This window comes from Cetorhinus maximus, chromosome 32 (genome assembly GCF_964194155.1).
Source record: "Cetorhinus maximus chromosome 32, sCetMax3.hap1.1, whole genome shotgun sequence".
In the NCBI taxonomy this organism is placed as follows: Eukaryota; Metazoa; Chordata; class Chondrichthyes; order Lamniformes; family Cetorhinidae; genus Cetorhinus; species Cetorhinus maximus.
The window spans coordinates 2805996-2821744 of NC_135910.1; the positions used below are offsets into that span (position 1 = coordinate 2805996).

The 15749-nt window shown below is 45.7% G+C and overlaps 1 protein-coding gene across 2 annotated transcripts in view; it reads left to right on the forward strand.

The window, feature by feature from the left end:
• LOC144671378 (synaptosomal-associated protein 25-like) overlaps window positions 1–15749 on the forward strand; it is a 91982-nt gene that overhangs the window by 49568 nt on the left and 26665 nt on the right. Inside the window, exons 4-5 of one of the 2 annotated variants that reach the window (XM_078533252.1) lie at window positions 7979–8027; window positions 13411–13528. In XM_078533252.1, the coding sequence (XP_078389378.1) occupies window positions 7979–8027; window positions 13411–13528 (167 nt within the window). Of the gene's footprint in view, window positions 1–7978; window positions 8028–13410; window positions 13529–13902; window positions 14021–15749 lie in introns of both variants that reach the window. The other variant, XM_078533253.1, reaches the window with a different exon arrangement.

A 15749-nucleotide genomic window follows, 5' to 3' on the forward strand; every position in this document is an offset into this window, starting at 1 on the left:
ATGGTCTGGAACACGTGGGTGCAGGCTACAGTCAGACACAAGAGCTAAATGCACTTGATCAGAACCTCAAGCACCTGAGAACAAATTGGTACAGGAAGCACTGGGGCTTTATGAGATTTGCAAGTGCTCTTACGATGTTAAGCTTGATTTTTTGATATTGTAGTGACACTTGGGCCGAGCAGAAACAAATTGAAGAAGCACGATCCTTCAGCACGATCCCAATCTCCCTCAGGGGCACTGGTGCCCTCCAATAAATACTTCAACCATTCTATCTGCAATCTCCCATGCTGCATGAATTAAACTCACAGATGCCAGAAATAATTTTTGATGCTTTTCTCATCTGAGCACTTGGTTCCTCTCTCTGTGATATTTTATTGCTCTGGTTCAAGAGATGCGCAGATAATGTTTTCTCCCTTGCTCTTCTAACCTCTCTTGGGTGCTGTACAGACATACACCTGTTCTATACATTGACTTTAGCAATGCCAGGCTTTAAATTGCCTTTTAGCTTCCCATCATCATTTACTTCCCTCTCACAAAAGCAACCTACAGACACCCTCTCCCCCTTTTATGGAACAGGACAATACAAGGAGTCCATTCAGTCTATTGTGCCTGTGCCAGCTCTTTAAAACAGCTATCCAATTAGATCCACTCACCCACTCTTTCGTCATAGCCCTGCTAATGTTTCCTTTCCAATTACTTACCCAGTTCCTTTTCAGACGTTCTATCCTTATCCTCTTTTTAATTCCCTGTTTCTAAGGTAGCTCCCAGCACCCTTTTAGGCAGTGCATTCCACATCATAACAACTCTCTGCATTAAAACACTCCTCGTCTCTCCCACCCCCCCTCCCCACACCCAGTTCTTATGTCAATTATTTTAAATCTGTGTCTTCTATTTATTGACCTTCATGCCAATTGAACAGTTTCTCCTTATTTACCCAATTAAAATCCTTCATAATTTTCAACACTTCTAAAAATTTCCTGTAATCTCCTCTGCTCTAAGGAGAACAACCTCAGTTTCTCCAGTCCCTCCACAAAACTAAAGTCTAATCCTTGGTGGTTATTCTAGTCAATTTCCTCAACATCCTCTCTCAGGCCTCGACACCTTTCCTAAAGTGTGGTTCCCAGAATGGTTCGCAATATTCCATCTTAAGCCTGACCAGTGAAGTTATGGTTTACCATGACTTCTTTTATATTTGCAATTGGATACTTCAGTTTAGACAGACTGGGCCCAAGCAGAAAAGCTGGAGTTACCCGGGAGCCCTCAAGATGAGGTGTTTACTCTGACGGAGGGTTGGTAGCCCCATGTCTGTGTGGGTGCGCTCTGGGTGCTGGCTGATGTTGGACTCTTCACCTAGAACCTCCTCCCCACCACTCATTGATGTGAAAGGACATATTTTCCCAACTCACATTCCGTTTCTACCCCTTCTCTTTCACGGCCGTGTTGTGTTTTTGTCCCCCCAAAGCCCGATGGAACTTGTATCCACTTGGTAATGGGACTATCTATAGATATTTCCACAACATTCATCTTTCAGGTTTTCAAATCCCAAGCCTGTGACCTGTTAATTGAAGCTGTTTCATCTTCCCTCCCACTTATTGTAACTTCACCGGTTCCCTGGTCTGTGAGCCCTGGCCCATCACTAGGGCTTTACAATTTGGGAAAAGATCTTAAATCTGGTCTATGGTTTAATTCCCCCAGTTCTGCTCTCGTGTATTTGCCTTCATTTCACTGACCTACAGCAGGTTTCTCTTCTTGTCCTCTTTCTAATCTCCTGTTGCTGAGGCTGTGGATTCAAGTCCCACTCCAGAGACCTCAGCACACAATCTAGGCTGACACTCCAGTGCAGTACTGAGGGAGGGCTGTATTGTCAGAGGAGCCAGCTTTTCGACGAGACATTTGGAAGGTGCTCCTTGCCAGGTGGATGTAAAGAATCCCACAGCCACTATTCGTACAAGGATTAGGACGTTGTCTCTGACGTCCCGGACAATATTTATGCCTCATCCAACGTCACTTAAAGAAGAGTCATACGGACTCGAAACATTAACTCAGTGGGGAGAATTTTCTCCCCGTCGGGTTGGCCGGTCGGGATGTGGACGTGGGCGGGCGAGCAGCCAATCGCCGCCCGCGATCAGCTGCACGCTGCCATTTTACATGGGCGGGCCGGTTAAGGTGCGCGAAAGAGCGCAGGAATCCCCCTGAGACACGGAGCTTCCTCAGGGAGATTAATTTCATATTCAAACATTGGAAAAAATAAAAAATAAAATTACCCAGACATGTCCCCTCATGTGACATTGTCACATGAGCTGGGACATGTTTATGAATTGTCATAAAACATTGTATTGAATTAATAAACCCTTCATGAAACATCATCACGCCCGTGGATGAGGTTCCATGACAAATGCAAAGGCCGCCTGGGCTCTTCGCCTGCCCGACAACCTTAAGGTTGGACGGGCAGCCCTGACAAGTACTTTAATTAGTTCATTAATGGCCTTAACAGGCCTTTGACAGTTTGGCGGGCGTGTGGCCGACTGGTGCGCGCCCACTGAACTGAAGATCGGAATGATGTGCGGTGACATCAGGGCACATGCCCGATGTCACCACGCGTCATTTTACACGTTGGCGAGCGGGGCCCACCCCTGCATGCCAGACAGAAGATTCTGCCCTGTCTTTCTCTCCACAGACGCTGTTAGACCTGCCGAGTTTTCCCAGCATTTTCTGTTTTTGTTTCAGATTTTCAGCATCCGCAGTATTTTACTCTTATCACTAAAACACGATTCTCATTGCTGTTTGTGGAATCTAACAGCGCACAAACTGGCTGCTGCATTCCCGGTATTACAATCCTTCAAAAACACTTAATTGTCTGTAAAGTACTTTGGGATGTCCTGAAAGGTGCTATACAAGCCTAAGTTATTTTTCTCAGTTTGTAGTCTCAGCCGAAGGATGACACTTCCAAAAGCTGGAGTGCCACCTCAGGCCTGAGTTCAAACTCCTGGTGTGCCAACCTGATCAAAGAGGTGAGAATGTTACCCACAGAACCAAGTCCTGCGGTTCTGCAGAAATATCGGACTGCTGCATCGAAAGTGGGGAACTCATTCCACAATTCCACAGACAAGGAAAGCCCCATGGCCCATCTCAAGTCTATACTCAGTTAGCTGCCATTGAACTGGTGATGCTGGTCATTGTGCTGGGAAGCAAAACAAATTCATCCACGGCCCTTTGTTATATTATTTGAAACTTTATTGTTAGCTGCATGTGTCCAGGATGCCACATCATTCCCGACTCCACTATAGCCTGTGTGCAACAATGTAGTATTCTACAGCACGTGGTGAGAGCTGAGTGGTTTCAGCCATAGACATAACTCACATTTTTTTCATTCTTTCTTGGGATGTGGGTGTTGCTGGCAAGGCCAGCATTTGTTGCCCATCCTTAACTGCCCAACTTGCTGGGCCATTTCAGAGGGCATTTAAGAGTCAACCACATTGCTGTGGGTCTAGAGTCAAACGTAGGCCAGACCAGGTAAGGACGGCAGATTTCCTTCCCTAGAGGGCATGAGTGAACCAGATGGGTTTTTACAACAATCGATGATAAGACCATAAGATAGTAGGAGCAGAAGTAGGCCATTCGGCCCATCGAGTCTGCTCCGCCATTCAATGAGATCATGGCTGATCTGATAATCCTCAAATCCACTTTCCTGCCTTTTCCCCGTAACCATTGATTCCCTTACTGATTAAAAACCTGTCTATCTCAGCCTTGAATATATTTAACCACCCAGCCTCTACAGCCCTCTGTGGCAAAGAATTCCACAGATTCACCACCCTCTGAGAGAAGAAACTTTGATAGCTTCATGGTCACTATTACTGAGACTTGCTTTCAATTTCAGATTTTATGAGTTGACTTTAAATTCCACCAGCTGGTTGGTGGGATTTGGACTCATGTCCCCAGAGCATTAGCCTTGGTCTCTGGATTACTAGTCCAGTGACATTACCACTACACCACTGTCTCCCCCATTCCTGACTCTCTCCATGTGGGTTTATAGATTCTGTGGTAGGTGGGTTACATTTAAGCTGTCTGCATTTACTCCTTAGGCTGACAGGTAAAGATTGATCATTTGGTGACAACCTGGAGGACATCATAAAGTAAGACTTGCATTTGTATAGCTGCCCATAGTTCCTTGATAATGATCAGATAATCTGTTTTAGTGATGTTGGTTGAGGGATCTATATTAGCCCAGGACACCAGAGCTCCCCTCTTCTTCTTCAAGTAATGCCATGGGGTCTTTTACAACCACTTGAGAGGGCGGATGGGACTTGGGTTTCACGTCACACCCGAAAGGCAATGCAGCACTCCCTCAGTGCTGTACTAGGTCAAGACCTCTGTTGATTTTAAACAGATTTATTCACAAGAAGCTATATAGCATTTTGACGACTGCTACTACATTCTCCTAAAGAGCGACTCTGGCAGATTAGAAGCCTCTGTGATTGCACAGATGCTCCTGGGTTCATCACATGAGCATCCGACTCATTTTCTTGAAGTGTAAATGGATTTTTATCTCAGTAGGTAGCCAGCGTTGGTGAGATCCACTACAGTGTGAATTGGTATCATTAGAGAAAGAGTGGAACGTGACATGGAAACAATGCATTCTCTGTGTAGCTGTTTTCAGGCAATTTGTTGTGAAATTTCACCATTCTATATCCTGGCCTGTCAAAATTTAATAGCAATCGTACTTCATTCCAGGCCCCAGTAACTGGTCTCCAAGTGAGTGTTAACAACATGCTGCATTCACTCTGTATTCAGGGTCAGAGAGTCTCCTGTTTCATTTCATTTTTGCTTGCGTTCTTCTGCCTTTGTGCCAACTCAATTCTGGTGCTAAACAAGTGATTTTGTTGGTGCTGTTTGTGCAGGGAGTGAAAAGCAGCCAATATCTAAAGCACAATGATCTGGAGTGGCCTTGGGGCAAGCAGGTGACATTAGACCATCTGTCCCGTGATATGTAGAGAGAGTGGGAAATCTGACGGTGATCACCGAATGTTCAACAACATTACTGTTGGAATGAGTGAGGCCTGTCGTGAGGGACCTGGGGAGCTGTGGTCCTTCAGCGCGATAGGTTAGAACGACAGAATGGAAGCAGGGATTAACAAAAAAAAAATGACTTGTGTTAATACAGCACCTTTCACAACCTGAGGGCACAATTGTTATAGTCACTGTTGTAATGTAGAAAATGTGGCAGCCAATTTGCCCTCAGCAAGACCCTCATAAGGCCGTGTGATAATAACCAGATAATCTGTTTTTAGTGTTGCTAGTTGAGGGATAAATATTGGCCAGGACAGGAGACCAGGGGAGAACTCTCCTGCTCTTCTCCAAAACACTACCATGGGATCTTTTACACCCAGCTGAGAGAATAGACAGGGCTTCAGTTTGACATCTCATGCAAAAGATGGCACCTCTGACAGTGCAGCAGCCTCTCAGTACTACACTGGAGTGTAAACCTGGATTATGTGCTCAAGTCTCTGGAGTGGGGCTTGGATTCCACAACCTCCTGACCTGAGAGTACTACCCACTGAGAGACACTGAAGGAGCGCGTATACTCTCAGAGAGCTTCTCTTCCAGGGGACACAGTTTCTAACCAACCCTCACACACTTGAATCTATTGCTCTCATTCAATGGTTTTGCCTAGTTCCTGTCAGATCGAGGCAGGGTGTAGCCCGATATAAAAGATTACAAACTGACCCCGACGCGAAAGGTTTCTGTGTTTAAATCTAAGTGATGGCAGGGCAGTGGGGCAAGGTCAGGGTGTACAAGAACACGGGAATTAGGAGCAGGAGTAGGCCATTTCGCCCCACTAATCTGCTCTGCCATTCGATATATAAGATAGCGCAACGGGAATTAATCCATGACCTTGCTCCCCTGCCCTGCCATCACTTAGATTTAAACACAGAAACCATCCTCACCAGGGTTAGTGTAAGAGTCTGTCTGATTGATTTTCATTACTGCTAAAATGGAGTTGTGTGTAGATTAGCTATACCCTCTTACACTCCAGGATTCTATCCCATAAAGGTTGTGGATCCACAGGGGACAGGAGCTGGTAAACCAGTCCTCCTGCACAGATCACAAAGCAAGATTGACACCAGTCGATGACGAAGTCTCCTGCATCACTTTGTTCCCCTCCCCTGACAAAGTCATTAAAAACTGAAGAAGAAATAAATTGGCTGAATAAACACCCTAACCCCCATGGGGCCAGAACACGCCGTAGGAATGGATCGTTATTGGATAGCTACCAGCGCAGGAGACTGAAAATCCATAAATTACTAGATAATATTGCGAATGTAAATCACACTCCAGTGCACTGTGTAACATTTCTCCCAGCTGAATTCAGAGCTGGTCCAAATAGCCCAGGATACAATTCCACTTCCTGTACAAACAAATTCCCCCTTCCCCCATTAAAACTCGCTGTCTAATCAGTTGCCAGATGGAATACAGTCTCAAATTATTGATCGGCTCAAAGCCCAACTCTCTAAGTATTAGAAAACCATTTAAACTAATCACTTCAGCTGTTTGTTTTCCCCTGGTTAGTTGACGTTTCACAGAGGTGCAGGGGGTTGGACTCTTACTTTAACTCATTCCTTTTCCTTGGCCTGGAGGAGGTGTAATTCCTTCCCTCCCTTCCTAAGCTTTCTCAGTCAGATAAAAGGCTGATTGGAAAGTAACACATTTTTAAATTTATTCTTTCACAGGATGTGGGCTTCGCTGGCTGGGCCCAGCATTTATTGCCCATCCCTAGTTGCCCTTGAGAAGGTGGTGGTGAGCTGCCTTCTTGAACCGCTGCAGTCCATGTGGTGTAGGTACACCCACAATGAGGGAGTTCTGGGGTTTTGACCCAGAAACCCTGCTGACCCCACTTTGTAATATGTTAATCTTGAGAAATAACTAAATGGATGCATGGTCAAGCCCTTACCCTGTGCTTATAGCCGGCAGGGTGACCAGCTCCCAGCAAGAAGTTTAGCGGACACTTTGACATTCGGGGCAAACCTGTAACAGCGGGGGGCATGGGGCTGCTGCTGGACCTGTAAGAGCCGGAGGGAGGGACTCACTGTCCACAGGGCATCTCTGAACTCAAGCTGTGTATGTGCCAGGCCTGATGCCAGTGCAGAAACAAGTCATTTGTAAAAGAAATCAGGTTAGGGAAGGCCTAGCCCTGGAACACAGGACAAAAGGCCAAACTACGAGACGATCCCGGGAAATGTAGGACCGTGGTCACCCAGAGGTGGCTAAGCCTATGCTGTGTCCATATAACTAGTTAGGTCCATACTCTGTCATAGAGCTGGCTAGGTCCAGGCTTTATTTATACATGGCCAGTTCTACACTTTGTGCGGGCTCTTGGGACCAAGTTAGCTTCAAGGTAGCCAGTCTGGTCATTGGGAAATTGGAATCAAGTCAAATCTCTGTGGCACACTCAGCTCCAACAGGTATCATTATTCCAGTTAAATCTCTAAAAGGAAACCTACAAGCACTCTTTGTTGGTAAGCTATACGGTTCTAGCTGGTTAAATGCAGCCAGATTTGGTAAGTGAGTGTATCACTGTACAGGGCATGCACAGTACAGCAGGCCTGTGGTCTTCTCTGCAGCTTGGTTTGGGGGAACCCCAAACCCAACATCCTGTGCATCTCAAACCAAATGGGTGATATGGCACTTACCCAGTGAGTTGAAGGACATGCAACTTTGATGTTCATCAGTGTTGTGAGGTCTACGGTCATAAACTTCGTTCTTCAGATCTTGCAGTAACTCTGTGTGTAGTTAATGGAACTCTCAATGCTGATCTGTAATATTCCAGCGCACACTGGTTTTACTCTTATCAGGAACGTACCAACCGAGGATGGTAAAGGATTGGATTATTGATATACATATAAAAGCTGACAATTGTACCTGTTCCCTTCTGAATAATTCTCTGTCTCTCACATTCTTTTCTGCTTCTTACCTCACACAGAGCAAAGATGCTGGGATCAGGACTCTTGTCATGCTGGATGAACAAGGAGGTGAGTGGGTTTCAGAAAACACTCATGGGTTCATATTGGGAGATGGAAGGGGAAATGTTGATCCTTCTGAGTTTAGACTGAGGCAACAGCTGGGGCTGTGGGGATGAGAGTCATGGTGCTGAGCTACAGAGCAACACTTGCACAAGGAAACCATTCTCCTATTGCTGGTATGATGCCTAAAGTTAGAATGCCACTCTCGCTCAGTGGGTAAATGCATGGCCCAATGTGGAGCTAAGTCATACAGACCCAGGATGCTCCCAGTGTTCCAGCCCTGGACTCTGCTGACCTAATCCATCCAAAATAGGACAGCAAAAGTGATGCTCCCCAACGCCCCGAATCTACTGAATTACTTTGGGATCTTGACATAGGTCGTTCAGTTTTCAGGTACCTGTGGTGTTACAGTGGACATGTTGTGACTTATTCCACTTCAGGATTTCACAGGGGTCCCCAATACAGTTAAAACAACCAGCCATCCTACTCTTCAGTCTTGCCCCACATCGCAACATCCTAATCCCTGACCCATTCCAATCTGGAACGATTTGAGTCAAGCCCGATTTATTTTTTTTAACTGTTTTAAATTTCGTTCTGGAGATGCCCAACCCTAGTTGCCCTGAGAAGGTGATGGTGACCTTTCTCACTGAAGCGCTGTATTCTATTCTTTGTAGCAACTTGAGACAGTGGAAGGGGCCTGCTAGGCCAATCCAGAGGGCAGTTGAGAGTCAACCATGTTGACGTAGGACTGGAGTCACATATAGACCAGGTAAGGTGGCTGGTTTCCTTCCCTGAAGGACAAGAGTAAACTAGTTGAGTATTTGCAACATTTTATTTCAAGATCCTTTTGAAATCAGGTTCACATCCCAAGCTGTCATGGTGAGATTTGAACTCTCCTTCTTGGGCCCAGGAACAGATGTATGGGACAGAATTTGTGGAAAATGATCCCCACAACACTGTTTACAAATTCCAATTAAAATCTCATGTATTCATAATTAAATTTATCCTGTTCAATGCCTGAAAACCAACGGATCCAATCAGTGTTCCCCGAATGCAAGGCTGTTCGGGATGAGCAAGGCTCATAAACAAGGGGATTACAGCCAGTACCTCTCAGTTACAAAACAGTAATTGTTGAAAGCATTATTTTGCAAGGCTTTAAACATTACCTTGGCTCCTCGCTTCTGCTGCTAGCTACCCAACTCTTGAAGCCCAGAGAAACCAGCTTAATTTGAGCATTGCGGATGCTGTTGTAGACCTGTTGACCGAACCCAAAGCCAATATGAATCAAACAAAAGCAGACTTTTTAATGATTTATTCTTTTATGGGATGTGGGCATCGCAGGCAAGGCCAGCGTTTATTGTCCTTGAACTGGGTGGCTTGCTAGGCCATTTCAGAGGGAACCACATTGGTGTGGATCATGGAGTCCAGGCCAGGTAAGGGTAGCAGGTTTCCTTTCCAGATGTGAACCAGATTGATGATGGCTCAACTAGCTTTATATTCAAGATGTATTAATTGTCCCCAGAGCATTAGCCTGGGCTTCTGGATTACTAGTCCAGTCACACTACCACCACTCCACCATCTCCCCCAATAAACTGGCTGCTTGTTTGTGATTTTGGCGATAAGTTCAGCCAATTTGCTGGAGGTTTTTACTTTGGGTTGGGGTAGGCACTTCTCGAGAGTAGTGTGGATATGGAGTGCCATTGAGTAAGGTTACTCCACCCCTACCTGTACTCAAAACATTGCTCCCTCAGTTTTATCCCAATTGTTTTCCCTGTGCTGCCTGCACCAGCCAGGAAGGTGAGAAAACTTAGGACAAGAAATTCTATACAATTGACAATGTTCCTCTAATCAGTAAAATATGACAGATTGATCCCCAACTCATAGAAAAAGGTGGTGCAGTTTGATGTGGGAGAGACGGGCAAGTGTCAATGAGCAGGCAGAATGCTTAAGACCATATTTCAGTGGGTAATGAGATGGCCATCTTATTCCTCTTGACCTGCGTTATGAGGATACATCTCTTGGAAGGGGAGAGAGAGAGAGAGAGAGAAAATGTCAGAGAAAACGAAATATGTGATTTTGGGCACCAACGACTCAGTGAGACAGTTTTCTGTACCATGTGGGACAGAGGGGAAAAGCATCAGCTGGCTGAGGGCGGGGAGGTGCCAAGCTTTCATTGTCACCCAGCAGTGAGTGGGCAAGGTTTTGTTTACCGAGCTTGCTGGCTGGGATGGTTTGAACAGTGGAATGTTAGCGTTTTGGGGAGGCAGTAAGGGGGTGGGGTGGGTGGGGGCAAGTGAAGGTGAACAAGAAAGGATTAGCCCAGGCGGTCTCAACTCAATAGAAGGCCTGTCGACTGGCCAAGGACCACCAAGTGGGTAGGAAGTTCTTATGATCATTGGCGGCCTTCTGAGCCATGTGGAGACAAGAGGTCTTGAAAAGGGGAAATGGGCACCACTGATAAACTCAGGTAAAGAGAAGGCGGAAAGAAAGGGACCAGTTTCATGCCCATCAACACCAAACTCTAATCAGCTCCGTCTCTTTGATAAAACATGGCTAGAAAATGGTGCAAGTCATAAAAGAAACATGGTGTTGTTCTGTAAACAGGTTTATTAACTGCAAATGGTTCACACTTAATCTCTCTGCGTGTCCACCATGCAACCTAATTATTTCGAGATATTTTCTGTTATTACTTGTAAACATGTAAAATTACCTGTAAAATGAGTTACAAGAAAAAGAGGAAAATGTTTTCTTGGTTGGCCTTTAATCAAATACCCAGCACATTTTGTGCATTGATATTACGGGAAATTCTGCTTAATCGCCTTGGAGTCAAAAGAAGTTATTAATCTTGCTGTCCATGTTTTCAGAAAGTCTGGATACGAAATTAAATTCCTAGTTACAGCATTGCAATTGGTTACATTTCCCCATGTTGCTTAATAAACAGAGGCACAGATAGTGGTGGGATCTCGGAAGGATTTTTTTTTCCCCACTTTATTCTTGGTTTTCAGTTTTTTGCTTCCCTCTCTCCTCTGAAAATTCCAACCCTTTGCTAGCTCATAGCTCCATATACATGGAGACAGCCTTTGACATCTCACTTCAGTTTCCAATCCTGTCTAGGCACACCTTAGATTTCCCGATCAGCGTTGTTTCAATGCCGGCATTAATCGGTCTGTAAAACAACTAGGTCAAAACAACACCGGTAGGCAAATCTAGGTTTGTGTGTTGTTAAAGGCTCATTAGTTAAGGAAGGCAGCACAGTTGACCTTACCTTCACCAGACATCTGTCTATCCAACACTTTCTCATAGGTCTCGCTGGATCAGGACCAGGAATACTGGCTGATTTCTACGCTCTGTGTCGCACATAAATTGGGCTAGCTTTTTATAGATTTCGATGGAAACTAAACTCCAGAAGATTGTATAATGAGATTGCAATTCACTCCGCCTGCAGACTAACCCCGTTGAGTCTTCATGGTCACATCTGGAATATCCACAAGGTTTCACTGCTGATTTCTTTCCAGTGATCTGCCTGTGACAGTGTCACAAATTCAGCCTTTCACCGGGGCCACCCGCTCGGGGAACGCGAGTGGCAGGTCCCAGCTGGTGGGCGGTGATGACACCCCCAGCACCAGGTAGGCAGGCGAGAGATCACAGGTGGAAAGGAAAGCTGTAAATCCCGGAAACCTGAAGTAAGATCAGGAAGTATTGGAAATGCTCAGCAGGTCAGTTAGTATCTGAAGGAGAAAGCTAAGGTAACAATTTACATGAGAGAATTCTTGAGAACGTGGTGGTTCTGATATATCACAAAAGGCCAATCATGGGGCACATCCTCTGAATGAAAACTCAGATCTGATTGCTTTTTCCAAACTCTGCTCTACATATTACTGCAATGAAAATCACATCTCCAGCTCCATTCTAAGAGCTCATTGGTTGAAACCCCCAGTCAAATTCCTTGTAATCAATCTCTCACTTTTCCAGAACCGTTTCATCCAATTCAGGGTCATGGGGAGTCGGAGCCTGGAGTCATACACCCAGGACAGGGCACCAGTCCATCGCAGGGCACACACACGCACGCACATGCGCACACACATACGCACGCACACGCACACCTCTCTCCCTCTCTTACACATCCCTCTCCCTCATATACACATGCACACGCACACACATGCACACATGCACACACACACACACGCGCGCACACACACACACGCACACGCACACCTCTCTCCCTCTCTCTCTCACACACACACACCTCACTCTCTCTCACACACACACATCCCTCTCTCTTTCTCACACACACATACCCCCCTGTCTCTCTCTCTCTCACACACACACACACACATCCCTCTCCCATACACACATACACCACCGCACACACCTCACTCTCTCTCTCTCACACACACAAACTTTACCGTAGCCAATCACCCTAACCAACATGTCTTTGGACAGCGGGAGGAAACTGGAGCTCCCGGCAGAAATCCACACAGACACGGGGAGAACGTGCAAACTCCACACAGACAGACAGACAGACAGACAGACATACAACCAAGGTCAGGATCAAACCCGGGTCCCTGGAGCTATGAGGCAGCAGCGCTAACCACTGCGCCAATGTGTAGCCCCCCACCCCCCATGATCAACCTCACCCAGGATTAATACATTCCCCTCTTGCTTTCCTCCGGTTTATTTCAGGTTCATGTTATTTTCTCGATGTTAGAATCCTACGTTCACATGACATTTCCCAACCCGTATGGTGTTACCCTTCCTGAGTTTTTGTCAGTGCTATTCTGGAGGTGTGTGAGACAGTACCCCAACCCCACCCCAAAACACTGAGGAGGTACAACTGCTTTCTATTCAGTATCACCTCTGATAGCACAGTTGGGCTTGGGAACTTGACCTGCGAGTAGCAAGTGTAAGCCTGTGGCCATGTCCTGTCCGGCATGCTTACATCTTAATTTTAATTTCATCTGAGGCAGCTCTTGGGGATTGGAGGAGTGAGGTGTTCTGGTCCTTTGGCAGCCTGATCAATCTTATCACCCGGTTATCTGATTCAGGAGCAACAGCATTTGTGGAGCTTGTTACTTCCTGGAGCATTGCAGCTTGTCCTTGAATGATGACATGTTTCCATGTAGTTAACAGGGAGGAGTGGAAGAATATGGAACAGAGGGGAATGATAATCAAGTGACCCTTATCCTAATTATGACGTGCCACTGTTTTTTAAATAACATTTTAGCATCATATCTACAATCTTGCAGACCTAAAGGTAACTGGACGCGAGTAGTTCAGTCATGAATTTGGAATATCAGTCCCACAACAAACTTCCCAACTCATTCTCAATGCTGTTTGCCCCCGATTATTTTTTCCTCTTGAAACTCAACTCCTTTGCTTCTGTTCTGACTAGAACAACTTGATCGTGTTGAGGAGGGCATGGACCAGATCAACCAAGACATGAAGGAGGCAGAGAAAAATTTATCAGACATGGCAAAGTGCTGTGGCCTTTGCGTTTGCCCATGCGCCAAGTAGGTATTGGCATTTGCCAAATAGTAGGCACTTTAAGGGCCTACACTGGCCCCATTGAGTCAGGGTACTGTGATAGCTTCCTGTGTCCATGTGGTACTTTTTTTTGTCTGTCTATTTCTCTCTTTTCCATCACTCGACAAGTGTGTAGCTCGTCAGAGGGATGAGGGAATCCCTCGCTGATTGGGGCGGTGTAAACTGTGGTATGGGTGCCAACTGGGGACATCAATGTCCAACATCCTGAAGCTTCTCCGAGAGCATCTATGCCCCATTTTGCAATTGCCTTGGCTCAACCCCGATCAGTCTGTGGGGTTCACTGATCCCCTGTTCATTTTGTTGTCAGTGCCTGTGGAAACTAACTGTCTTCCTCATTCAGAGCAACTGGAGAGGATTGAAGAGGGAATGGATCAAATCAATAAGGACATGAAAGAAGCAGAAAAAAATCTGTCGGATCTGGGCAAATGCTGTGGTCTTTGTTCCTGCCCCTGCAATAAGTAGGTGCCAACCGTCGGTCCGAGAGGCCACCTGCCTGCCTGCATGCCTGCCTGAAACCTGCTTGCTCAGAAATAACACGGCTCCATACAGCCACTGACAGCCTCGTGAACCACCTGCTGCAGAGTAGACGTGAAAACCATTACCTCCCAACTGTTGGCTTGTTCATTCCCTGAGACTCTCATTCTCTGATTCCATGAAGTTCAACTCAATCCATAAGATGATCATTTTGAGTTTTCCCACCAACTGTATCTCATCAGCAAAGTTTCTGATTGGCTAGCCATGAATGCCATGTAGAGCCTTTGGTTATCTCCATGGAGACAAATGTTCAAAATGCTGAGTGGTGATTGACAGTAAAATATCCTGTCTCCGAGAGACATCACTAGCACATTAACTCCCTCTCTCCCCCCGCCTTGCCAATGTTGTGAGTTTCACTCCCTCCACTAAACACTAGATTGAATCATTCAGTTGGTTTGTGCTACCCATCTGTTGGATTTTAAATGAAAAAATTCCATTGAAGGCCCCAATGATAATGGCGTCAAGTTATCCTGAACTCAGCTAACATTACAATATTTTATTATTGGGTGTAAACTAACCCATTGCCCACCCTGGTGCTGTGAATTAAACTTGTCCAATTGGGTAATAACAGGATAGAACTCAGGATGTAGTAACCGTGACATGAGATTTCAGATCTGAGAATTGGGTTTGAAACCAGCTCAGACACAGAAGCTGATGGCCCCCTCTATATGGCAGTGTTTTTTTTATTCTTCCATGGGATATGAGGGTCACTGACAAGGCCAGCATTTGTTGCCCATCCCTAATAGCCCTCAAGAAGTTGGTGGTGACAACAGAGTGGCTTGCTGGGCCATTTCAGAGGGTAGTTAAGAGTCAACGACATTGCTGTGGGTCTGGACTCAAATAGGCCAGGCCAGGCCAGGTAAAGATGGCAGATTTCCTTCCCTAAAGGGCATGAATGATCCAGATAGGTTTTTACAACAATCAGTGGCAGTTTCATGGTCACCATCACTGAGACTAGCTTTCAATTCCAGGTTAATTAATTGAATTTAATTCTACCAGCTGCCACTGATGGGATTTGAACCCATGTCCCCAGAACATTGGCCTGGGCTCTGGATTACTGGTCCAGTGACATTACATCCAGTTGGCAAGGCTTGCACGCTAGGAGTTTGGCCATCATTTCTGCTTCCTGACTCAAGGTACAGGGTGACCCTAGATTTAATCTCATTGTACAAGCCCATAGATTGTAGAGGAAGGAAGTGTCCTGGCACTGAGTAACAGGAGACAGATTTACAGAGACCATCTTTGAACCCAAACGTTGTCACCAAATTGTCTTGAAAATGGCCAACATTTGGAGAATAGAAAACACAAGAGTATCATCTAATTCGAACCATTTGAGAGGAGAAGCACAGTGCAGATGTGCAGAGTCAAACTTTCCTTCTGTACGCATGAAATGTAATTTTTCAGTGTCCAATGAAGAGATTCCCACCATTAGACACCAACATGTGAAATCACTACAGCAAAGGTAAGTCTTTCATATTGCTTTTTTGTTTTGGGGCCTCCTTGTCAGGGTGATTGTTGTCAGCTGATGGTCAGTTTCTAAGCTTGTCAGGGTGATTGTCTGTTGTCAGCTGACTGTTGGTCAGTTTCTAAGCTTGTCAGCTGACTGTTGGTCAGTTTCTAAGCTTGTCAGGGTGATTGTCTGTTGTCAGCTGA